The sequence below is a fragment of the Stegastes partitus genome, unplaced genomic scaffold, assembly GCF_000690725.1.
Source record: "Stegastes partitus isolate 25-593 unplaced genomic scaffold, Stegastes_partitus-1.0.2 Scaffold375, whole genome shotgun sequence".
NCBI lineage: Eukaryota > Metazoa > Chordata > Actinopteri > Pomacentridae > Stegastes > Stegastes partitus.
Window position 1 is genome coordinate 392,608 of NW_007578106.1, and position 26,036 is coordinate 418,643.

Consider the following 26,036-nt stretch of genomic DNA (forward strand, 5'->3'; position numbering starts at 1 on the left):
AAAAAATGGCCCAACTGCAACTGATTTTCTGTTGGTCAGCTGATCAATAAATTAGCTTATTCTACAGGTTCTGCTCTCAGGTCTTCTCAGCTTCTCATAATCCGGTACGATGAGGAAAATGCAAGTGTTACTACATCAAACTACAAACCTCTAGAGACACTGAAGCCCTGGTGTACGTCTCTAGTGGTGCACTTAGTCTGTGATTCTGAAGGATGACTGTCGGTTTTTAGTGGGCAGCCAGCAGAGGATAAGGAGATACTCAATGAATGTGACAATAGAAGAACTGGATCAGAGTTGCATACTCCAGCTTTAAAGTGTAATCATGCTGGTGTTCTTCCCAAATGTTGACACAGGTGTGAATCGATGTCTGGACTTCTAAAGTTCTGATATCTACCATCATTGAGTCTCATGAGCAGCTTGGAAAACAGCCCCAGAGAGGTCAGGCTGCAAGCGTTGGACTTACAAGTTTGTCGAGACATCTTAGCGACTGTTCTGAACTTGTTTGACCCAGTTACAATCACTGACCCAGTCCTAGTTCCTACAAAAACAGGACAACATGTCTGCCACCATTCTCCAGTGTTCACTCACCACATAAATTCTTAAACTCCTTTTACTGTCAGAAATCTGAAATATCTTGTCAAGACCCACAAATCTACAAAATCACATAGGAATCTAAATAGATCCTTTTAAACAGGGCTTCTACAGAAAATATGACGTATAATTATAATTCTCTGAGGTCAGTTTTGTGCTTCTTACTTGTGGTTGAGGCTCACAGAGAGGAAGCAGTAACGAGATTAGACAGGGTTTCTTACACAAATACACAAATATGGTCAGACTAATAACTGGGGCCAATATTAGGCTCCACACAGGCTCAAGTCTGAACGCCAGCCAGCTGAAGACATTCATGTAATTATCCCTATAATTACTGTAATAGTTAATGAAACATCATTTTTATTTTGATTCATCTACATATGTGACCTCAAATTGAATTCAGTTTCATATGAGTTTAGTGCAGAGAGGCTGGATCGGTACCAGCAGGTCCAGGTCTGTACAAGCCTGCAGTGTTCAGATGAAGCATTTCCATCCTACAAGGAGACCATTTAGTGGGAAACACACAAAAGTGTGACTTTGTTCAAGGTCAGGGGGTAAAATTAAAATAAACAAATAAATAGAACATTTATTTGAACGTATATTTACAATAAATCATCCATCAGTGGATCAAACCCCCAAATATCTGCTCCGGTATCGGCCTCTCAGGAACAATATCAGTCAACCTCTATAAAAAATGCACAACAGCAGCTCCAGCAAGGAGCACCAAGGTCTGTCATGAACCCGATGACACCAGAACCTGCAGTAGCGGCCGCGCCCACTAGATGGTGACATCCTACGCTGAACGCCTCCAGGATTCAGTGAGCTGGGTCACTGAGAAAAAAAAACTCTCAAATTACATTTCAGAGCGTCAGAGTTTGGCTTTTAAAACCAGCAGAATGGAGGACACGCACTTCAAAGTTTCCAGTTCAGCTCCACTGGGCACGAGTGTGACGGTGGACTCCCTGATGGCAGATGGACTCGGGGAAGTGGAGACAAGCAGATGTTGTGGGACCCTGATCTGATCAGCAGTACAGACCCGACACCCCGGGTTCTAAACCAAGTAAAAAACGCTTAGAGATGAAGTGAGATGGGGAGGGGGGGTAACACAGACAGAAAGAAGGAAAGGGGAGTAAAACAGGGAGCGTACGCTGAGGAGTGACATAAAAAAAAAAAGAAAAGTGAGTAAGGGGAGGGAGTGTCAAAGAAAGTGAGAGTGAGTGACACAGTGGGGAGTAGCAGAGTGGGGAGAAAGGAAAGAGAAAGAAGTGGGAGAGGGGGAGGGAGAGTGTTTTTATCCTCATGTGCACTCAGTCAGAGGGGTCAGTGAGTGCGATTGTTCCTGGACTGCCTGTCAAAACAGTGCGGCTACCACAGCGCCTATTCATCTCCGCCCCGCTCTGAAATGCGCGCACGCACAAACCCGCACGAACACACTCGTGCGTGCAAGTGCAAATGCACGGAGCCTCCGAAATCTTTTCACAATGCTCTTATTAAAACCCTAGCAACAACTTAACAACAGCATCAACACAGCCTTTTGAGACCTGCGTCACTGCACCACCACCATCATCCACTGTGGTTTAGTCTGAGCTCTGTGATCAGCATGCACGGGCAAGTCAATAACTGCAGTGTGGAAGTGGCGGCAACTTGTTGAGAAGAGTCACAGCAGGAGAAAAAAAAAAAACAACACCACTGCCTTACCAGGTAGAGGAGGAAGGTGTGCAGGCCGGTGCCGAGACCCACAGAGGAGAGGATGCCCAGGCCAACCCAGTAGGCGCACCACAGCGTCTTCTTCTCCATGTAGCGCACATACTGCAGAGGCCAGAGAGAGGGACGGTCAACCACATGGCAGAGACACATGCACAGAGTGTGAGCAAAACAGGGAGGGGGGGCACAGCGCGAGGAAGGGAGGGACAGAGGCAGAGTGAAAGAAGGTAGGACGAGAGTGAAAGTGTGCAAAACACAGGGCACTTTAAAGGGTGGGAGAGGCCAAGTGAGTGGTGGAGAAAGAGAGCGAGAGGAAGAGAGCGAGAGAGAGGAACCTTCAGAGACAGAGGTTGTTGTTGAGTTTAGAGGACAGAGCCGTAGGGTAGGAGTGTTCAGCACACACAGAAGAACAGCACCATTATTGTGTTTGGTGGCAGCCAGCTCTTACACAACTAGTCAACGGAGGCAGGCCAACATCTCTCTATCTGTGTTCCTCTTCCTCCTGTTCATCCACCACTATCACTCCATCTATCACTCACTCCCCTGAGCCGAGGCAGGTTGTTTTCAGTAGGAAGCACTGAGTGTGTAGATTACGGGAAGGAGGGGAGGGAGGGAGGGAGGGGACGGGGGTGGAGGGCTTTGAGGAATAAGGGGTGGGGTGGGGGGGTTCTGACGGAAAAGACTCCATTTCCCAGGAAACCCAGCAAAACAAAAACAGCACATATTCCCCGTCTGTGTACTGGCAGCATGCTGGGAAGTGCAGTGCCAGACGACGGGTGATTGTTACGTGAAGTTACTGAGAAGTGGTTACACAACTTCTGAGTCTCTGCGCAGAACACACACCGAACGACGTGGTTTTATGGCAACGGGTTACAAAATCCTACAGCAAAGTGACAGTCACACTACAGGCAACTTCATCATGCTCGCCTCCATGCAAGATCTGAATAAATGCTGAATGGGCTGCACCTCTGTAGCTGGAGAGGACGGACATGTTGGTCCATAGATTGTATGTGAAACTGATGTACTTCAATATACAGTAAACACACACTGTATGTAAATATACAGCAACATCTTGGTGGCAAAATGTTGAGCATACAGACTCCTACATGTGTGTAACATGCATTACATGTTTATGTTCAGTGTCTGATCATTAACAGTCATATAGTGCTGCTGGTGGAACGCTGGTCAACGTCGACTACAGAGAAACAGTCGTGGCTGAATTGAAGTTAATCAAGCACATTTTTAAATTAATTTACTTTAGCAGGATTTTTTTTGTTGACATTGCAATAATCAGCCAGTCAACCCCTACGATGTGGCACCTGCTTGGGTGCAGATCAAACCATCAACCCTGTAATTCACTGTATAGACACCTGCTCCAGTTCCTGAGCCACTGCATCATCAAACTTACACAATATGAATATCAGGCGAGTGCCCACTAGAGAAACAAACATCTAATAATAAAGTATGTCCCTAAAAGACCAGGTATCACTTCTACAATGTCAGCCTAACAACCAGCAGCCGACCCTTCGCAGCCTTCAAGAAGTATTGTGTTATGAAAGACAATATTCAGTCACCTTCTGGTGTGTGCCTTCAATGCGATAGGCGATGGAGAGGAGGATCAGCAGGATCAGCAGGCCCACCACCGTCTGCCTCTGCTGCCAGAGCCTGGATGAAGAAGAGGATGAAGGTCGACCATGATGAGGGGGCAAAGTTGACAGGAACACAGAAAATGGTAAATATGAAGGAGGAGGCAGAGAGAGAGAGAAAAAAAAAGAGATGAGCAATCACTGGAAGTATGCATGAGGAAGTATTAGTGGAAGAAAAGAATGTCAACTCTGGGGGAGAGAGACATCTGCTGGAAACCACTCAAGCCACTAAAAGTCTTCACCAGCTTTCACTAATAGGAGCGGCATGTTCTCAATTGGGTAACAGATGTGGGCCATATTTGCACATATACTCACCTAGAGCTTTATTAGGAACACCTGTGCAGTCCAATGTAATCCAGTAAAGCAGCTCTGCCATACAGTCTATGTTTACGTTCACACCATTAACACAGAAGGAAGAGGCAAACTGTTTCACTGTAATGCAGCTGAGTACACCAGCACCAGCCACTACAAACAGTGTTGTCAGTATTTGTACTTTACATGTTATTTCATTCTGATTGTATTTTCTAAAGAATCAATAAAAAAATGAAAAAAAAAACAGCCACTACAACCTCTAAAATGAAGTGTATTCATAACCTTTCTGACAATGTTAACAAATACTGAACATGTAGAATTAGAGAAACTTAAACATGTAGCTGACGAAGCTAACTGTTTTCGCGGTAGACTATGCTAATGTGTAAATGAAAAGTAATTTGTTCACTATTCTAAAATATAAAAGACGTAAGCCCTGGAACTTTAAATAAAAAATTATAATAATAATATCTTGCTCTAATTCAGCTAACAGCCTACTTTACACACTAACACACACCAACATATGCACACGAATTTTGACAGACTTTTACTTGCTAAGCTAACGGTAGCTAGCTATCGCTAGCCTCCGAGTACTTGACGTTAAGCTAACCTTACTAGCCGTTGTGTATTGTGGGTAACTCTCTCCTCGGGGGCAGAAAATACGTATAAAAAGTTGGCTAGCTTTTAGCGGAATTAACCTTTGATAAGTCTCTATCGCTGAAACGTTTTTGCTCTTTATTATAATTTCGCTAACAGCCTACTTTACACACTCACACACACCAATATAAGCACACGAATTTTTACAGACTTTCACTTGCGAAGCTAACGTTAGCTAGCGATCGCTAGCCTTGATGTTAAGCTAACCTTATTAGCCGTCGTATGTTTTGGCTAACGCTGTCCTCGCGGGGAAGATAATACTTTTTAAAAGTTGGCTAGCTTTCAGCGGCAATGACCTTAAATAAATCTCTATTGTCTCAAACGTTTTTGCTGTGTCTTATAATTGAACTTACTGCGTAAGTGTCTCCAGCTGCTAACGCTGCCCGGTGAGATGACTGGACATGAATCAGGCAGCAGACATGAGAACCTTGAGCTCCCACAGTCACATGTCAGCCAGTCAAGTTCAGGGTAATTCATTTACTTTGAGTTAATTAAAGAGACTTTTTGTCCCCCTGTGCCACATTAAATTATGCCAGTGGAGCAGTGATTCCTGTGTGAGGCTACAGGTGGGGCCAGACAGGTTGACACAGGTGGCCAGATTGACATCATTACTCACATCAGGTTTAAACATGTTGCTTTGTTTTGTTGTGTTTGTTGTCTAGTTGTTTTTTTTCTTCTGTGTGGCAAACCACTGTGTCTTGGTCTGTCACTCTTACCTTTTGTAAGAAGTACACATGAGAGCTCATATACTCCTGCACAGTACGATAAGCTCTGTAATGTAGCCCTCAGCTGATTTGCAAAAGTTCTGCCTTTGAACTGCTCACAAGATCATTACATGTTGAACCACACAGGTGTTGCTCTGCTCTGGACACCTGCCCAGGTGAGGCATCACATTGTGTCCATCCAGACTTTGGTTGTAGCTGCAGGTTCTGGGTCGGTCTCGTGTTGTTCAGCACTTTGTAACCAGAACTCTTCAAAGCAGGTTTCATCCCATCAGTCTTTAAGAGTCTGTACATGAGCTTCAACTAAATCCACAGATTAAAATGAAACCATACTCACTTATAAAAAATAATGAAAACATGTACAGATGCATACTTCATTTCACTTTTTTTTTTAAAATGCATTTTTTCTACTGTCTATACTCGACTTTGTGACAATAATATAAAACCTTTAAATAATCAGTGGCACATCTTCTGGTTAGACTGAAGCTGTATGCAGGCTGTGCTCCGGATCACATATGTTTTCTTTCTGTGTGTCGTCGTGCAGTTTGCATCCAATCTGGACATGCAGCACCTTGTTATAATATTGCTCCTTTTACTCTGTAGTGGGAATGAGCTGTCATTTGTGCGCTATTGGTGTTTACATCTGCAAGATTTAATTTAAGTTTGGCTTAAATTCATACCTGCCTGTTTTGCTGAGAGGTTACTGCATATATAGCATGTTATATGGTTGTGTAACCTTAGTAGTAACTGTACTTTAAACAGATTGTGCCTTCCATGTCTGTTTTTGTCTTCTATAAATGGCCCTTATGCCGTCCCTATACGGGGATAAGATACAAGTTTAAATCCATAAGGTCTCCACCTTACTATGTTAAACACTTTGAGATGACATCTGTCGTAAACTGCGCCATACAAATAAAAGTGAATTGAACTGAATGAAGACACTGTGACATAGGTGACCTGAGGATTGTCGGTCAGAATGGCTAGAAAGGCGTGTTGGCTGGTGAGCTGTCCAATCCCACCGGCTGTTGCGGGACATCTTGATGGCACATGCTAAATCTTATTTCCTGCATTTTATAGTGTATGGACATATGGGTTTTGGGTGGCTCTAGTGTTTGAATAAAGGAAGGTTGTGCTGTGAAAATGCATCTATATGGGCTGCAGGGAAACGGGATGGCAAAAAAGTTCTACCACAGAAATCGTAGTTCCTGAACGTAACCTCAGTTCTTAAAGCGCATGCATAGCTCTTCAGTGTTTGGGCGGGGCCACCTCTGGGCTCCACCTCTGTACAGGAGCAAAAACAAAAGGCAGCAGCTTTTGGTCTTTACATTTAGGTGAGTCTACATACCAGCATGATGCATTATTACTGTTTACTGCTGAGAAAAGCCTCCAGTAGGTTAATTATCTACAACATCGTGCATGGCTTCCATCTTCCTCAGCAACAGCTTCACATTTTATCACTAATTAGCATTAATTTGACCAAGATGGTTTCTTACAAAGAGCAATCCCACATACATCTCTTTCCAGATCCTCCTGTTGCTTCCCGATCCATTTACACGTGAACCACGCTACGGTGCTCTGAGTGTGCATATGCTGTGAATTACAAACCGCTTCCAACAGCAATCAGGACGAATCTGTCAGAGCGCCTGCAGTGGAAGCTGTAGCGTGTGCGCATGTATGTCGGCTGTGGCCCTGCAGCAGTTAGAGCAGCATGTGTTCTGGGTGTCGGTGAACAGCAGCTCCTCTCAGTCAGAACACTGCTCGTGGTGCTTGCGGCTCACCACTTCCTCTTGTAGTTTAGAAAATAAACACGTTGTCCTGACACGCTTAACCACAAAGGCCCCCCTGAGAGTACACCGTGACCTTCTTCTGGGCCCTCGGAGTCAACACAGACTACGAGGTGTGGAAAGGGGATGTTGCGTAGAGCGGGGGAGTTTGCCATCAAGGCAAACTGTGACGTAGCCCGTTCAGTTGGTGTTGCTCTGCGGGCGAGGTGGCGCTAGTCCGTGAGGCGGAAAGACATTATCAGTTCTGTCAGCAGTAAGCAGGAGGCGTAATGAGGAACGAAAATGATCAACAGTTCCTGTGATGTTTCATTGTGCTCCGTTAAAGGATTCTGATTGAAGACCAAACTGGGAGGGAGAAGGCCTACTGGGCGGATAAGCGCTGAGACCATCAAGGTCGCCTCTTATCTGTTTGGGTCGTGTTGTGTGGCTGTGGAGAGCGTTCTGGGTTTTACATCATCTGTCTGAGTATGTGAGACGCCACCATTATAAATAAAACGGACATAAAAATACTGCTCAGCCACCTCAGCACGTAAATAATGCACGCTGAAGTCATCATGTATATGCCGTCCTCTCATGTCTAAACCCACAGCAAGCTTCAGCATCAGAGAGCTCGAGCAGCTCGTGCATCACGTGCAGAAAAAGCCCAAAGATTCCTGTTTGTTTCAGCTGCTCGTTAAATAGTTTTCGTGCAAACATCAGTGTGGTTTTAACTGTAAACTCAGGAGTAGCAGCAGCTGTTATGGGTTAATCAGTGGCTGATTATTGTGAAAGCTTGCAGTCGATGGCTGATAGTGATGCTGATAACGGTTGTTGTTGGCGGTTAGCAGCTAACAGTTACGCCCAGTCATGATCACAGCAGAGGGATGCCTAACAGGTAGAACACTTATAAGAAGAAGTTTTGCGTGATCTAAGGCTTGCAGTGTCACTCGCTTGCCATCCTGACAAGTGGGATAAATGTTTTATGAGTCGAGGCTTTTAGGCTACTTCAGCTGGTTGCACGTTCGCTAGATCACAGCTCCCATCAACCTTATCGTATGGCAAATAAAGGAGATGTCTGAACCTTGTGAGCCCTGCAGTGAGCAGATCCAGGAGCTCTGTTGGGCTGAGGAGGGTTCTGCTGGCTCAGTTTTGGTTCACTTGCTCTTTTTAAAGGGAAGGCTGCTCACTGTAAATCATTTCAAAGATTTTCTGAGTGACCTCCTTTATTCTACGATGAGACATGTCTGTCCTGATGGAGGTGGTCCCTTCCAGGACGACAGTATCACAGAAGGTCACGTGAATCACATGTTATGGCAGCTGGACACCTGGTGGGAGATCAGCCGAGGGACTGGGCAGCGCTCTCCACCACCACCACCACCATCACAACACTAAATGAAGGAATATCTTTATGTTTCCAGGACCTGTTCTGATGGCACACAGTGGCCCAACACTTCACTAAGATACTGGGCGGTTTTGTATCCTGGAATCTGTCACCCGTCTGTATGCTGAGCATTAAATCTTGGAATTTAAGTTTTCTTTGTTTTCTCTCATTTAACTTTACATCCAGTATTTCCCACCGTTTCCGAGCAGAGTGTTAAGAAACTGATGCAAGGGGGGATGTTAGCCTGACAAGGCCACCTCCACTGCACACGCTGCAGTCATGTTTTGTTCACAGGCCTTCTGTAAACAGCCCTCAGCCGAATTAATCAGCCAATTAATTGCAGATTTTCTCAAAATGACAATTAATCAGCCCAATCTATGGGTCTGTCTCTACTCTCATGCTGATCAAAACTATTCATCTATGATGCCACTGGTCAAATAGGAAATAAAAGAAACACTTTGAGTGCAGGGCTGCAGGGTGGTTCAGTGGTTAGCACTGTGGCCTCGCAGCAAGAAGGTCGGTGGGGGCACCGGGACGCGAACCGGGATCTTCCTGCGTGGAGTCTCCATGTTCTCCCCGTGCAGCGTGGGTTCTCTCCGGCTTCCTCCCACAGTCCAGAAACATGCTGAGGTTAATTGGTGATTGTAAATTGTCCGTAGGTGTGAATGTGAGTGTGCTTGGTTGTCTGTCTCTAAGTGTAGCCCTGTGATAGACTGGTTACCTGTCCAGGTGAACCTGCCTTCACCCTGAGTCAGACTTCAGCCCCCCATGACCCTTCTGAGGATTAAGGATGGATGGACTTTGAGTGCAGGTCTGCAGACAGAAGTCAGTATTGTGCTGAAAGTCTGCATCCTCTGGTTCTCCTCACCTGCAGATCCACTCCTTCAGAGTGCTGAGCAGCTCCAGAGTGAAGTAGTGGAGTGTGAGCAGAGGTTTCTTCCACAACACCAGGGCTTCACGCTCCTCCCTGTCCCTCTGCTTCCTGTCCTCCACAGCGAGCTCTGAGTCTAGAAAACACAGCGTGGGCATCGCAAGCACACAAATAGACACACGAGGGGTTAATGCATGAAAGGAAACCTGTGCAGATAAAAGAAAAATTCATTTTTAACAAGCCAGACCTTAATTTTTATCATTCAAAAATTAAACAAGGTGTGAAAATGTAAAAAAAAACAATAATTTGTTTGTGGAATAAAGAAAAAGCATTGTATTACTGGTGCATGTGTAATAAAAACTCTCTAAGCGTGACTTTGTGCTGTTGCCCTGCTGTGTTTTAGATGCCTTCTGTTTTCACCTGTCAGCTCTCCGTTTTGCTGCTCCTTCGCGCCGAGACGCCTCTGAGGTAGTTCACCTTCTGCTCCGCACTCTGCCATGTTGTTCACCTGGGTCAGGGTTCGGCTGGGTCCTGCTGAGAGAAGAGACGGGCCTTCAGCACCGCATCACGCCGACCGCTCGCCACATCTGACACCGACACCGCTCCAAAACAAACACAGACTCACAAGCAACAACACACAGCGCCCTCAGACACTCTACACTCTGAAACATGTCTGTTCCACGGCAGCTGACCGGCCGGCGTTATCCTTCTGCTGGATCCTACAGATTACTGGTAACCCAATCGGCTCTGTGCAGGACCTAATGAGTGCTTTAAGTGGCAACAGCGCTGATACTGGGACATGCAAGTTTTATATATATTCTTCCGTGTGTGCAGTCTTGTAGGAGTCATTTTTTGTCTCAGTGATCAAGAGGAGGGAATGGTGATATGTTTAAATAATGTGCTTTCTCGTGACAGTAGCTCACAGGAGGTCTGCACACCTTCATGCACACGCCTGCAGCCATGTGAGCGTCTCACTACAGAGCCTCAGGAATCTGTCAGTGAGCAGTGAGATGGGGACTCTGACACTGAGGTATGCAGCTCACCATCTGGTGGAATTGTCAGTTCCTCACGCAGACACACACTCTGAGCCTAATCCCTCTATCCTGTGCCCTGGGTTTGGGCCTCTGGTTGCTGCCTCCATGCATTCACACTCTGATGTCACTGCAGCGCCTCTTTAAAACCAGTTCAGTGTGATTTGCGAGGAAATGTTTATTTCTCCCATTAGCTTAAGATCACTCCTCCGGTAGCAGTGACATTTCCAGTAACCGCTTGCAGCAGGACCTCCATAAACATGGAAGGTGAAGCATGTTCGGGTGTTAAGTCTCATCCTGGAAGACACACATCGAGATCACTGAACAATGAGGCTGTGAGAACTTTGCAGTCCGGTTTCGTGCAACTTAAGTGTCACTCAGGGGGAAATAAAAATATTCCCGGACAATTAGGCTGCATTTGGAGAGCTGCTCTGGGCTTTCTCAGGCCAAACAAAAGCTTTTCATCACACATGTTAAACCTTGAGGACACACACGCGCATACTAGCAGCATTCTGCCAATGCTTCATGCACAGGGGTATTTAATACACCCTATCATTTCTCCTCTTGCACCGGGGAGAACAAAGCGTTGTCCAATAAATGGACTCAACAAAGTGCGTCAAAGTAAAATATCCTGTTGGCAGCCCTGATTCTGGACATTAATGCCAAACAGGTCAATTTGTGTAAAACATGCAACGCAGCTGCAAGTATGCGCTTTATTCCACAGTTAATCTGATCATAAATTACATTTCGATGCACAAGCAGTACCTAGTAAACAGTTTCATAACAACACTTCTTCTTGTGAGAGGCTCAGTAGCGCAGCCCTGCTCCGGCGCTCGATTGCGCAATCCCTTCTACCAAAACAAGCCAGACCTGTTGAGTAACTCCAGAGCGAGGGACAATGAGAAACCCAACACACAGCACACACACACACTTCAGGAAGAGAAATTTAATAAGCTGTAATCAGTTTCCACATTTCAAACAGGAATAACCACAGAGCAGCAGAGCGAGATTATAAATTCACAAAAGTGTAAAACAAAAGCAGGGCTGCAATGTAACACCACAATGCATCATGCAGAGAGAGTAAACTTACCGTTCAGCTGATGTTTAATCCACAATGAGCTCTGAGCTCAAGTGTAAACCTGTGGTGGAGCCCCAGTGGCAATGTAGGGCAACATACGCTACCCATGAACTGCATCATAACTTAGTGCAGGGTGTGGTGGTGAAGGGGGCCAGTGAGGGATAGAGCACTGATACAGGGCTGCTGGGGCAGGAGGAGGAGGTGGAGGAGGAGGAGGGAAGGCGGACAGAAGAGATACACAGAAAGAAGCAGAGATTTCATCATTTGCCTGCTAAAACCTCCAGAGAGCCAGTCTAATTAAAGGTCTATAAATAAGTGGATCACTTTCCTGGAGCGCACTTCTAACACTTCTCAGTCCTCCGTAGGTTTCACACAGAGACTGAATGAATGGCATTTGGGCAAAGAGAGCTCAGCTAATTCCCAAATTGAAAAAAAAAAAGAGAAACGCTCAGGACATCAGGTTTTTTAGGTCACGACTAGAGACAGAAAACCTCGGCTGTGTGTCGCCATGTTGGAGCCTCTGCGTCATCTTGTTTGCCAGAGTGAGAAAAGTATTTCAGAGCACTTCCTACTGATTGTTCTCCAGCAGGTCACTCTATTCCCTCTGGTGGAAGATGTTTCTGATTGGATTCAGATTTTCTGAATTACTGTCTTTTGGGATCTTGTTAAAAAAGGTGCAGAAGGAATAAGATTCAAGAGGACAGGGCCTCCTGTGTCGCTCACCAGAGGGCCAAGCGAGATCCAGGACAGAGTTAGCAGAAACAAATATGCTTTATTATTCTTAAAAGCGTAAGACATGGTTGATATCTGGGACAAGCACAGCCTTTGGCGGCTGCCGAGGGGCCGTATCGCTGCAGTCGGATCAGTGACGTCTTACCGCTCCTCAACCTGTGATGTTGCTGGAGGGTGAAGGGGGTCATTGAGTTCATGAAATAAAAAGAGACAAGAAGAAGCTGATGCAGGACTCAGAGGATAAAAGCTGCATGATGTATAAACAGAAGATCAACTGCTCAATACCTGTACATGAGGAAGTTAAGCTATTTATTTTTAGTAGTATTATTGTTGTTTATTTTTTAAACTTTAGGCAAAGTTTTCCGTCATCAGCACACGAACAACTTGTAGATGGTGCGTTTTCTCTGGAAGAAAAGAGGCGAGAGATTACCGACCTCTAATTAATCCGTGAGATCAATCCCAGCATGCACTGCCTAAGAACAGAAGATATGACTTAATCTCGTGGAACACTTGACTTGTAAGAGGACAAAAACATCTCGTTGCTCCGCTGCTTGTCAGCCAAGTGGCATTGCACAGTTGTCTCAGCTTACAGCAGCGTGTCAGCAGCACACTATCTATAGGCTGGATCCTGGCAGCTCCTCCCGTCAGCTCTGCGTACGGTCGTGTCAGACAAAGTGCATGGAGCCCACCTGCCCGACACGCAGGAGGAGGAGGCCGGAGCAGGCGGAGAGGAGTCGCTGCTCCTGTGTCTGCAAACAGAGAACATCTGAAACTGCTCAGGAATAACGAGCAATTTATTGTTTGTGATGCAGATGGAATCGTTTGTGCCTGAACAGAGGAAACCAAAGTCAGCCACGAAATTATTTAACACTTTGATTGACTTGGAATATCCACGAGATTGTTGACGTTTTGAATGTTTAGCTTGTTTTTGTTTTCATTTCTAAGCTGCAACAAAAGTGAATTTGTGTTTATTTGAATTTGCTGGTTTTCACTGCAGAACAAGCGTCTTTCTGTCGTCAGTGTGGGACAACAATCACAAACACACAGCTCTGTTTAATCAACTGTTGACCAATATATGAAATAACAAGCAATCTAACAGTGTTTTTGACATCGTACCTATAGGAAGTCTTTATTGGTTTATCTTTTAATTGAAGCAGTTGATCCCTACTTTGTTCAACAGAGGGCAGTGTTGTCTCAAAGTTTAAATCCTACGTTAATGTTAAAGTCATGTCTTGGAGGCTCAGATGTGATTGAAGCTTTGTGTTCAAGCTGAAAGCAAAATGAAATGTGAAATATTTGTACGATATTTGACTGAACTAATTTAAATTGTGCTGAACTGAACTAATAAACAGTTTGTATAACATACGGTGTTATTATAAAACATACGCTGTAAAATGTTCCCATTACTCTTATAACTTTATTCCTAATAGTCTATTCTCTTCATGTCATAGTGTCTCTGGGCTGTGGTGCCTCCAGCAGTGTGTGTTTATATCAGAACTTTTATCCAATCATATGTCAGCCGTCATGTGTTGCCCGGGTCACAGACTGAGAGTTGGTGGTCCCAGGATCAGCTATCTGGCCTACGATGACATCAGCACTTCCACGTCCTCTGATTGGACGGTCAGAGAGCTCAGCCAAAGCGAGCGGCTCCTGTCTGCAGTGACCTGCACAAGCTAAAACTTTATCGTAAAAGTATTGCTTTTTTTTAAGTTAAGCGAGCAGACATTCTCAGCCCTACAGTGAATTAAACCTTATCTCAGAAACACGACTGGACAGACCGACTGTCAGCATCAGTCTCCATGGAGACAGAACAGGACTGATTGTTGGATTAGCTGCTCAGCAGAGTGACTGAACTGTTTGTGATGAAAGAAAAGAGGATGGAGTTGTGTTCAGATAATCACAGGTTTTGGTCAATTCAATTCAATAAGTGTGAAAGATAAGGAATAAAAAGATCAGTAATTTCCCAGACTGGGATAAATAAAGTATTTTTCTAAAGATAAGGCAACAGTTCACTGTGTTTCTCCAGCTGACAGAATAAAATAAAAACGTGCCCATGTGAACAGAAATACGTGCTGAAAGTGGGTCAGTGGGTAGTTTTAAAAAAACAACAGTTATCTCAGAAAGCACCTGATATATGAATGTAAAATGTGACTGACAGCATTTTAAACGTCAGTAGTTTGTGATGCAATAGTTGGTGGATCAGAAAGACTGATAATGAGGGAATGACCCCAAAGTAAAGTAAATCTAACTAAATTAAATGAAACTAAACTCTCAGTGAGCAGCTCCATCTTCCCTTAAAGACCTTATTGTACCGTATCATCCTAACAGAGCCGTCAGTTATCAGCTCCCAGTCTGGGTTCTGGAGGCGGACCCCCTCTCTGCTTTAAGATGAAGCTTAAAACCTTCCTCTGTGATAAAGCTGATAGTTAGAGTTGCTCAGGATCACCTGAACTGTCCCTGAGTTCTGCTGCTTCAGCTTTAGACTGCTGGGGGATTCCCATGATGCACTGGGCTCCTCTCCTCTCCTCCAAACAGTTATAACCATAGAGTAGTATTTTAGATTAATTCCCCTAAAACAGTGCCTTTAACTCACTCTGCCTGTAACACTGGTTGTTAAATGTTCAGACCTTTTCCAGGTTAATGTCGGGGGAGAGGTGTTGCTGTAATCAGCATCTCTGCAGCAAAACTTTTACCAGCAATAGTGGAACGATGCATGAAGATGCCATCCCGCTCAGCCTTTTTAGTTTAGACTGATGTTTTTCCCTGATTCCATGGTTTCATCTATGAGATGATTTTCTAACATTTGATGAGCCATTCTGACAAAGAGATGGACGCTCCTGTCTGCAGGGATCTGCAGACTCCAGATATGAGTAAATTAAAAAAATACAATCAAGTGGTGCTGAAGGGTTTTGGGATGAGAAGATTTTCCTTGCTGTCCGTGATAATAAATTCAAACTGTTCTGTGAATCGCAGGCTGCTGCTTCCAGTCCGACTATTTGCACATGTGCCAAAGAACACATTTACCTTTTTCACAGCAGACATTTCACTCGTCAGTGTCACTAACGACATTATAATCAACTAAATGACGGCGTTAAACTCAAGCGAATTAGTCGAAGGAGTTGGTCTTCACAGAAGCTCAGTGGAAACAGCATAAGGGAGGATGTCTGGGTAAACAAACGGTCTTTTTTTGGCTGCGCTGTGCTCGCTGAGGAGGACGGAAACCTCAACTTTGAACTTTATCAAAAACATACACACTTGGAACAATATGTACTCTGACTCCCACCACCCACTGGAGCACAAGCTGTTGGTTATCAGAACCTTACTGCACTGAGAACAGATTTTAAGGAAGCACTAAAAACCTGCTGATGTTATATGTGGCTGGAGCATTTGTGAAACTTAGAAAGATTTTCTTTAAACACAACATCCCAGTGCCCATCTGACCCAGAAACACTGAGATGAAAGCAGCATGTCGGGGTGACTAAAGAACCGCTCAACAAGCTCATGGCCTCTTAGGACAAGACTCAACAGTCCACCTGCATGTAGAAGATCAGGGACGTTCCTCTGAGGACAGCAGCATTCTCATGCTGGACAGAGAAGACAGAGGAACAGCAGCACAGCAGCACAGAGCAGAGGATCTAAGCACCAGTTATCTGGTGCTTCTAGTGAAGTCCAGAGATCCCTGCCCAGACAGTTTCACCACCATGATACCTGGACCTCTTTAGACCTGCGTCCACGTGCATGGACATCACATTTTGGGTTATATTACCACAGTAGTTCATTTATTATTATTACTATTATTATTATTATTATATTTTATTTTTTAATATATTGTTTACAGATTTTTTATATTTTAATAAAAAATGTATATCACACAAGAGCTTGGGTCTTAAGAGGTTAATGCATGTGTGTCTTGGGTCATGAACTGGCGCTGAGCTGTGTGATTTGGGGGTGAGAGGACACTAACCCGATTACAGACACCAGGTAACCAGTTATTTGGCCAAAATACAAGTTTGCATCTAAAATGGTTCAAACCGACAGTCAGCTGACACATGGGGGAGAGAGGGAAGAGCCTTGTGAAGCACATGGCCTAAGATAAGAACCACAGGAATTTAACGTAGCTACACGCAGCTACACAATCACACAAACATGATGCAAGTCTTTTCTGATTTTAAATTTTTACATCTTCAGCAAAATATATTAAATTCAGCAAGTTTGAAGAAAAAATACATTCTAGCCTAACATTGAAAAATTAGTTGTCAGTGTGACACAATATTATTTCAACGGAACAGTCTTCTTAAATTCAAATAAATAAATAAATAAATAAATAAATAAACAAACAAACAAACATACCATCATAAGTTTATGTTTGAAGCGCTGTAGATTGGTGACGTCATCATCGGGCGACCAGAAGCCGCTTCATTCATGCCGGCAGCACGAAGACCGCGGCAGCAGGTACGAAACGGGACACCTGGCTTCAGTCCTGGGCCCTAAACTGTCTGAATACATGTCACTCTAGTCTGAAAAGTGATTACTACTGTACTGAAGCTTTAATTTTTATATGAAGTCTTATCTGTAGCCTGGAAGCTAATATTAGCTTGGTTAGCTGTAGATCTAAAGCTCGTTAGCTAGCTAGCTGGGTGGCTAACTAGCTGGGTAGCCCACCAAGTTAATATTAACTCGACAAGTCACTTATTTATACATTTACAACTACAGACGTTGAGCCAGTTTAGTTTCCTGTAGAAAAATAGATTTATAACTGGCTTTGTTGGATGACAGGTTTAAATGTTGAAATTAAGAGCTGTAGTGTTGTTATGTGAACTTACCAAAGTCATTTAAATATTAAGGATTAAAGAAGACTTCTAGAAAATACAGCTTAACATGACTGTGTTAGATATTAGCAGTAAGAGCCTGCTTTCAACATTCAACAGCTAATATTCATCATTATGAAGTCTGAAGTTCAGACGAGTGATGAAATGAATATTCGTCCTGAAGCTCTGATATGATTTATATATAATATACACAGACGCTCCGCTCATACACATCTCCCCAAAACGGAGTGGAAAAGGAGTAAGAAAAACATTTCACGTCAGCAAACAATAAACTTTTCATATTCTGATTAAGCGCTGACAAGAATGTGGATTTAAACATGATCATAAAGACATTAATAATCTTCATTTATAGAGGATCCTTCAAAATCCAAGTTACAAGGCAGCAATAAAAAAAACAGACAAGTCAAGACAAAACGACAGCAGAGTGTCTGAAGAGGTAAACATATTGTTAGAATAAAGAAAAGAGTTCCAAGGAAAATAACGCTCAGATTACAACCAGGAGAGGCTCTCTGATAATAATCTGTTTTTAGAGGACTTAAAGACATCCGTGACTCTCCTAAAGTCCTCCTCGGATCCTTCTACACTTTGTCCCCTTTAGTTTTCAGGTCAGCTGTCAGAGGATCGTAAATGCGTTACGTGGACATTTTTATGACACCTGCAGGCGACGACGTTGAGTCAAATGAAACAGTTACACTGAATGTACTGTGTGTTGAGGTTACCACACAGGACACCAGGATCGACTCAGACCTGCTGCAGAACATCCGTCCTTCACTGTGTTGTTTCTGTTTGTGTTTTTTATTTGAAAACGATGAATTGTTCAGGACTAGTTGAGACTTCTTTCACTGTCCGTTTCCAAGGTCAAGAATGAATGTTTAACCCCAACTTTAAAAAGATGTTGCTGCTTGAAGCCTGTATGTCTGTAAACAACCATGACCTGATCTGTTGTGTGGTTTTTGCAGCTCTGACAGTATGGACGTGTTAAACAGCCCGCTGGGCTGGGGTGCCGTAGCTGGACTGAGCGCTGGCCTCCTCCTCGGCTGGCACGTTCGGGGTCGCTTTGGGCCGACATCCAAAACCCTGATGACAGCGGTGGGGAACGGTGCAGGTGAAGCAAGCGTGATGGGAGAAGGAGGCGAGTTCAAGATGATCCTGGTGGTCCGAAATGACCTGAAGATGGGCAAAGGGAAGGTCGCTGCCCAGTGCTCGCACGCTGCCGTGTCCGCCTACAAGCAGGTCCAACGCAGGAACCCCGAGCTGCTCAAGCAGTGGGAGTACTGCGGGCAGCCCAAGGTGGTGGTGAAGGCCCCCGATGAGGACGCCCTGATCGATCTGCTGGGTCGTGCCAAAGAAGTGGGGCTTCCTGTCAGCCTGATCCAGGATGCAGGACGGACACAAATCGCACCCGGGTCACGCACTGTGCTGGGCGTCGGTCCAGGCCCTGCTGATCTGATCGACAGTGTCACCGGAGACTTGAAGCTCTATTAGAGTTCTGATTTACAATTTCCTGGCTGTTCAGATATTTGCAAGTTGAGCTCCCATGAGTTTCTATTTTTATACGACTCCCCCAGTCCAGTGCACTTCGTCACAACAGGAACCAGCTGATTCTGGAGCAGCAGTGGTGACGTCTTGCTGTGGCACAAACACAGGGAACAGTTTCCGTGCAGCCGGTCGGTTCTGATGCTCAGAAACATTTATGATGACACGGTGCCACTGTAGCTGATTTCATTGCAGCACAGTGAAGTAAGGAGTTACGATGTCCAATTTATGTACTGTTCATGATACAAGAAAATAAATTGTAAAATGAGCGCTTGGTGAGTCTTCATATTTAAAGTGTGAACTACTCTGGAGGTCACTGCAGGTAACAGGTTGATGGAACACGGCTTTGGGTTCAGTTCAACTCAAAAAACTGTATTTGTCCCCTTAAGAAACATAGAGGATGAATGAATAAGTAATGTGAGGTTCAGGTACATGTCTGATGTACGGCATATGGGACGTCTGGATCACACACAGGATGAGCCGGGGCGGTCCAGTGTAGGGAGGCAGTGATGGTTGGGAGGTGAGGAGCTGAACAGTCCTGGGAACAAAGGCTGCTCCCCTCCTCTGAGTGCTGCATCCAGGAGCTGTGAGCGTCCTGGAGGATGCTGCTGCTGTCCTCGGTGTCTGCTGCTCACCAGGGTGCAAAGCGCTCTGAATGGGAGTCCGGTGGGTTTCGAGCAGACTTGACAGGACCCTGTAGGTGGGTCTGTTGAAGTGAAACCAGCAGGTTCTAGAGAATGTAATGACATTCTCAATGTAGGAGAAATAAAATGTCCTCAGATGTTCCTGCTGACACCACAAGTGTTGAGCCTCCTCAGTAGATGCTGCTGCTGCTGCTGCTGCTGCTGAGACTTTCTGAGGATCTCCTCAGTGTTGGAGGTAAATCTGAATCTGTTGATCAAACATTGTGCCCAGGTTCTTGTATCCGTCCACCATCTCTACCTTCATCCCATGGACTGTGCTGACAGCTGTTGCAGCAGCTCCCTCTGGTTGCTGCAGAAGGTCAGAACCATCTCCCTTGGTCTTCTCCATGTTTAGCTCCAGGGAACATTTATTTGTAATGGGCCTGAGAGCAGGGACAGAACCGTGTCACCGGCTACTGAACCAGATGACAGACTGTGTGTAGACCTGCAGTCATCAGTACAGAGGATGGAGAGCAGAGGTGAGGGGATGCAGCCCTCCGTCAGGATGGGGAGCAGAGCTGAGTCTTTCCATCGCTGCTGTCCATAGATCTACGAAACACCTCCCAGCTGCTCTGCTCAGCTCCACAGGACATGACCACTGACGTTGTCTGGACCGGGTGCTGTGTTCTCCCTGGTCCTCTGGAGGACTCTCACCACCTCCTCCAGGCTGAAGGTGAGTTCAGCGTGAGGGAGGAGATGATTGAATCCATTCAGGTGGTGTCTGTCTGTCTGTCTGTCTCAAAGTTGGAACAGAAGGAGGTGAGGTGGTTGGGGAGGGATGCTGGGCTGCTCCCGGGTTGGTCCTGTGGACGGTGTTCACAGCAGCCGTGTTTTTAATCCCCTGCCAAGCTGAGCCGAGACTCCCTCCAGTGAATTCTTCCTTCACTTTGATCTTTTCCTTCAGCTTGGCAGTTTTTGTGGCGCGTTTTTCCTCCTGTTGACCTTTTTCAGATTCAGTTCCAGAGTGGAGTGTTCCTGTCTTTCAGCTGAGACGTCCCTTGAGTTCTTTGCTGATCCAGGGTCTGTTGTCAGGATAGATTGCTATGTTTTAGTGGGGATGATACGTTCCACACAGAAGGAGATGGATGAGGACACTTGTCCACTGAGGTTACTGGAGGTTACTGGAGGTCGTCCCGGTCTGTGGATCCAGAGCGTCCCTGCAGAGTCGCCGTGCTGTCATTGGTCCACTGCTTGATGTTTCTGTCCTTATTAGCGGCTGTAGGCTGATGCCAGCAGGACGGTGTGGCGCTCAGCAATGGATTTTTTTTTTTATTACAGTTACAATTGTGATTCTTACAACAATAATTTTTAGAGCAGAGCTGATTACGTGATCATCAGGTTTGTGGTGAGGCTGGATGCCGTATGGTTGTTATTATAAAAGAATGAGGGATTTGAAGTCATCATTTCTGATTTTCTAGTTGGAAACGAACCATAAATAAGGATTACTGCTCCATTAAAGGATTACTTTAGCCATTTAGTATCGCACTTCCCTAAAGGAGGAGGATTAGAAGTTAGATCCAAAAACCCTGAATCCCGTCTTTCCTACGAAACGACTTAAACGCGCCTTTCAACAGTTTCCCTGAATGTTCCATTCTCACGTCTCTAGAACATGACGTCTCCAGTTTGCGATGCAGCTTCTGTAATAAATTTGTAGTCCTCAAGCCTGACTGAATGGTAACGACACGTCCGTTGATTCTCCTCCAAAACCACAGAAACAGGCGAGGAACTGTTAAACCATGACAAATATTCTGGTATTTATGTGTGACATTGGTTAAAGACGCCTTTTAGTTACAGCCACATCTGATCTGTTGTGTTTATTTTTATACTTTATTACTATAATTCCATGAATGCATTAATATATGAGCGCTGGCAGCTTACAGCAAGCAGAGCTTTAACTGTAGCACCCTCCTATATGCACCAGCAGAGGGTACTACAGCACCGCTAGTACTACATCCGTGTGAGTCCTATAGTCCTGATGGTTATCACTACACAAGGAAACGTTACAGGAACGTATTTCACTACAATCCAGTTGAACACCTCACAGTCTCTACAAATATGAGCTTCATGTGCAGCCGTCCTCAGATGTATTCATCCTCTTCCATTAAAGAAAAGGGAAAACTCACAACAGTCACTCAAATAACTAGAAACTGAAAACAGTAATAATAAATAAAAATGTGCTAGTATAATGTTCAGGTTCTCTATTCAGACATGTAGAGTGTGGTTCTTATTACCTGACAGTTTCAGCGACAACGCTCGCCTTCTTCAGAGATGACAACTCACCCGCTGTCAGTTGTTGTCAAGTTCTACACAAGTCTGTTGATGATCCATTAATGTGAGTCTGGTGTGTTGCAGTGCAGAGACATCTAAAACCTGCAGGACAGTAGCTCACGAGGACCAGAGTTGGAGATCCCTGCTGTAGAGGAATGAACAGCCTTACTCCAGAACAGATTCCCTCAGGTGGCGTTGTGATGACGTTGATGGAGAGCCTGACTAACACTGGTACAAAATCTCCAATCACTGAGCTCTTGAGACTGAAGGTCACATCATGAATCATCCATCCATCATCTCTACACCTTAATCCTCACTAGGGTCATGGGGGGCTGGAGTCTATCCCAGCTGACTCAGGGTGAAGGCAGGTTCACCTGGACAGGTAACCAGTCTATCACAGGGCTACACTTAGAGACAGACAACCAAGCACACTCACATTCACACCTACGGACAATTTACAATCACCAATTAACCTCAGCATGTTTGTGGACTGTGGGAGGAAGCCGGAGAACCCGGAGAGAACCCACGCTGCACGGGGAGAACATGGAGACTCCACGGGTGTCCTCACCGAGATGCAAACCGGTGACCTTCTTCCTTCTCCTTGCTGCGAGGCAACAGTGCTACCAACAGCGCCACCTTGCAGCCCATCATGAATCACCTCATCATCAAACCAGTGAGCCTCTGTGCCCTACGGATTGATTAGCAGTGAACGGACCAGAACCACAGCAGCAGCAGACCCACTGTAGGGCTCATCAGCTCATGTTATTGCTGGTACCACCCGTCTGTAGGGCATTTCTCCTGCACTCTGCTCCTACTCCTATCAGAACCATGAAACCGGACTGAGTGTGCAGTAAACTGAGCAGACAGAAGAACTAGAAGCCGGCACATGTAAGACACGATCACACCGCTGTTGACAAACAAGAAGCCTTTATTTTTAAGTGGAAAACAAAACCGCTGTTTCATTCATTATGATCCTGATTATGCACAATCAAGTATCTTAAGTGCACAATTTAAATCTAAGGTAATTTAGATAAGAATATAAGTTCAAAGTTGTTAATGATTGATTTTCTGTATACACGCAAGCCTTTGATAAAAACTTCAAATTCCCACAAGTGTTGTGAATCGTTTCTGATTTGGACGAGCTGGTCGACTGAGAAGGTTAAAGGTGACCCACGGCAGGACGCCAGGAGGGGAAGGTTTGAAAAATCTCTCCTGCGCGCTCAGTAACAGCGACCTCAGTGATATCCAGCAGAAACAAACCGCAGCGTAAAGAAGGGGGCGTGGGGCATGTTAGTCGAACACAAACAGGTCTGCAGTCCCTCCGGAGGTGGAACGGTCCCACGCTAGAGCAGAACGTAAAGCACACGGAAATGTCTCTTCAAGGTACATTTGTCTGGAGAGTTCTGCATAGGCTTTGCCGGAAAGAATCGCACTTTCCTGTAAATCGTATGGAAAATACTCTCTGGCATTTTCTCCGACAGACAGCCCTAAAGTGAGAGTGTGGGGACGTGACTGGTAGAACGTAGTGTCTGAGGGTTGTTGTCATGAAAGCGGCGGTCTGATGTTCAAATATAGAAGAACATATTAGCGGTTTTTGTGTCTGAATATACAATAATTAAATGCATTTTACAGTCGGACAGAAGAAGCTGCTCACACACATCAAAAGGAAGAGGTTCTACATTAATTTCTTCTCACTACAGAGTGCAAATCAGATGCTTCACAACAGACCTTTTCTTTTTTTTTTTTTTTAAACTGAGAAGAGGACTAGCTCTTCCCACAACCCCCCCATTGTACATAAACCATTTCCCATTCAAATAAAATAGACATAAGAAAAATTAATCTAGTCAATACGGAATGTGAGAAAATTAATCTTTGTGATTCAATCTTTTTCTTTGACAACAGAAAATAAAACTGAGTCCTTCATGACAGTTTAAAAAGGGAGAAAAAAAAAAAAAAGAGTCAAAACAACAACAACAAAAAAAAAGAAGTTTGTCGGTACGATCCCCCGCTCCATGAAGAGGGCAGAGGGACCGTAATGGTCTGGTGAAGGACTGTGGGAGTTGGATGGATGGTAGCTCCAGCCTGGATCGGAGAGGAGGGGGCGGGGTCTTTACATGCCGTAGCCGAAGCCCGGCTGAGCTGCTGGCTGAGCGTATCCTGCGGGCGCCTGGTAGCCGTAGCCGTACGCCTGCTGGGGGGGCACGGGGACGCTGGGGCCCGCCGTCAGCATCAGCTGGGGCGTTCCTGCACAGACAGCAACACACAGCAGGTTTAGACACGAGGGCTGATGGAGAGCACAACGCTGCTTCCTGGTCCTGATGTTCAGCTTTAACAAGAGTTCCCGTGGTGAGTCACACTTTGCTTTTATGGGACTAAAACCTTCTCCTGTCATGACTGATTAAATAACACATCAGACACCACTGGTCTTCTGTTAAACTCCATGTGAATTATGTTAAATTTATATCACTTTTCCTGGCTGAGGTTAAAAAGCCCCTAAAAGTGGTTTTGTTAATGTTTGAGGTGCTCGGCCACATCCTGGTGAATAAACGCTTTAAAGTGTTAAACCTGCATCATTCACAGCTTTGTTTGAAAATGGTCAAATAAAATAGAAATGTTCTGTTTTACATGCAGGCTGCTGGTCTTATTGTGGCCAGTGAATGTACATGAGTAAAGCCTTGTCTGTTCTGTCTGCACCTGCCGCTAGAGCAGCAGGCATCCTGTGGTGATTCTACAACAGGTGACAATCTGTGAATACACTCGTATCAGCAACTGGCCAAAATGAGGAGGAAACATATCGGCAGAAATTCAAGCTGGTGCCTCCCTGTTTAGGATCAGGGGCCAGAATGCATTCTGTTATTCAGAGTTGTGAGCAGCTCAATGAGCAGCATGGATGTGACCAGCAGGTCGCTCTGTTTGACAGCTATCGTAGTAAAGTGATGCCACCACAGGACTGTTACCGTAGACGATGGGTTGCGTCTCCGTTGCCTGCTCCTCTTCTTTCCGTAGGGACTCTGAGGTTTCTAGTTTATCTACCTGCAATGGAGACAAAGAGAAGCATTTAGAACAAAGCCTCAACAATCCATCAACATGCTGAACAAGTCCTCCACGATGCTTCGACAACAGACCTGCCAGCTACACTAAAAAACTGTTGGTACTGATCTCATTACTGTGTATAAAGTTAGCTGACAAACAAAGAAATTCTGGCGACCACGAAGAGGTTATACGTGATCCCAACGAGACTTCAGCCAGTTTAGCTTTTTGGGGTTTCGTTTCCTCATCAATGTGTGTTTATCATCTGGTCAGAAACACCAGGACGATGCAGACTTCTGTCACTTGTTGTGGTTCCTGTGTTGGACCAAGCAGCTTATTGTTGTGCAGAATCACACCAGGAAGGTCCAGGCAGAGCTCACAACTAGTTCTGGCATCCTGACTCTGCTTTCAGTAAGAGTGTCTGTAAAGACTCTCAGTCCTCCAGGTCGTGGTTATTCTGGTAGATTAATCGTAGCAGCTGGACTTGCTTGACTTCCTTGAAGACGAACCCCATGGTGGCAGGGGGAGCACTGACGAATCACATAACGAGGGGGAGGAGCAACAAACCCCCAATTAAAACCGAAACTCAGAGCTGATGAAGCCTCTTGGATGAAGGTGGAACGTCTTCAAGGAACTCAAGAAGGTCCAGTTGCTACGATCAAACTATCAGAATGTTAGTAAGCCTGTTTCTCCACTGTTTCTGGGATTAGTGTGCAGAGGTTTCATGACAATCTGCACCGAACCAACACATGAATGAATGACTCCTGTTCTCAGCTCCTCTCTCATGTATCTAACACCCAGCATGCAACTATCAGTCCTCTACAGCACAAGTTAACAACACATACGTTTCACTACCTCTGTCCTGTCTGTCAGAAACAACAGAAGCAGTCAATTCTGTGCAAAAATAAATAAATAAACAGAAGAAGAACAAGAAGAGTTTCCTCAGGCAGCGAGCTATAGATGCAGCGATAAGCAGAAGTGCACATGAGGTCCTGAGGGGCGAGCAGCAGCACCTGGATGCAGGTTATTTCTGGAGTTAGGAGCAACAGGGGGCTTGCTCAGCAGTGCACGTCCACACCTTGTATCCGTCTGTATGCATTCATCATTCAGACTGTCCATGCTCCTCCACAAACAGCACATCTATAAATGAAGTTCTCCGTACAGGACTTCAACAAGCAGCGAGAGGTGTTAGTTCACCGTCAACA

General features: G+C 45.1%; 3 protein-coding genes across 4 annotated transcripts in view; 1 reads left to right on the forward strand and 2 right to left on the reverse strand.

Moving 5' to 3' along the window:
* The window catches only part of LOC103359479 (vacuole membrane protein 1), a 59,220-nt gene extending 47,368 nt beyond the window's left edge, over positions 1-11,852 (reverse strand). The window contains exons 1-5 of the mRNA XM_008284838.1: positions 11,766-11,852; positions 10,065-10,178; positions 9,642-9,780; positions 3,870-3,960; positions 2,290-2,400 (exon numbers count right to left, since the gene is read on the reverse strand). Of these exons, the coding sequence (XP_008283060.1) occupies positions 2,290-2,400; positions 3,870-3,960; positions 9,642-9,780; positions 10,065-10,143 (420 nt within the window). The 5' untranslated portion in view covers positions 10,144-10,178; positions 11,766-11,852. The remainder of the gene's footprint in view (positions 1-2,289; positions 2,401-3,869; positions 3,961-9,641; positions 9,781-10,064; positions 10,179-11,765) is intronic.
* Positions 11,853-16,882: 5,030 nt separating this feature from the next.
* ptrh2 (peptidyl-tRNA hydrolase 2) lies at positions 16,883-19,120 on the forward strand. Its single transcript, XM_008284842.1, has 2 exons — positions 16,883-16,937; positions 18,274-19,120. The coding sequence occupies exon 2, from the start codon at positions 18,284-18,286 to the stop codon at positions 18,797-18,799; it is 516 nt and encodes a 171-aa protein (XP_008283064.1). The 5' UTR covers positions 16,883-16,937; positions 18,274-18,283; the 3' UTR covers positions 18,800-19,120.
* Positions 19,121-22,711: 3,591 nt separating this feature from the next.
* cltca (clathrin, heavy chain a (Hc)) overlaps positions 22,712-26,036 on the reverse strand; it is a 34,823-nt gene continuing 31,498 nt past the window's right edge. For both annotated transcript variants that reach the window (XM_008284840.1, XM_008284839.1), the window contains 2 exons: positions 24,759-24,834; positions 22,712-24,045 (listed from right to left, as the gene is read on the reverse strand). In XM_008284840.1, the coding sequence (XP_008283062.1) occupies positions 23,912-24,045; positions 24,759-24,834 (210 nt within the window). In that variant the 3' untranslated portion in view covers positions 22,712-23,911. The remainder of the gene's footprint in view (positions 24,046-24,758; positions 24,835-26,036) is intronic.

Coding starts and splice junctions, on each gene's coding strand:
- ptrh2 (XM_008284842.1), top strand. CDS start 18,284: ATGGACGTGTTAAACAGCCCGCTGGGCTGGGGTGCCGTAGCTGGACTG.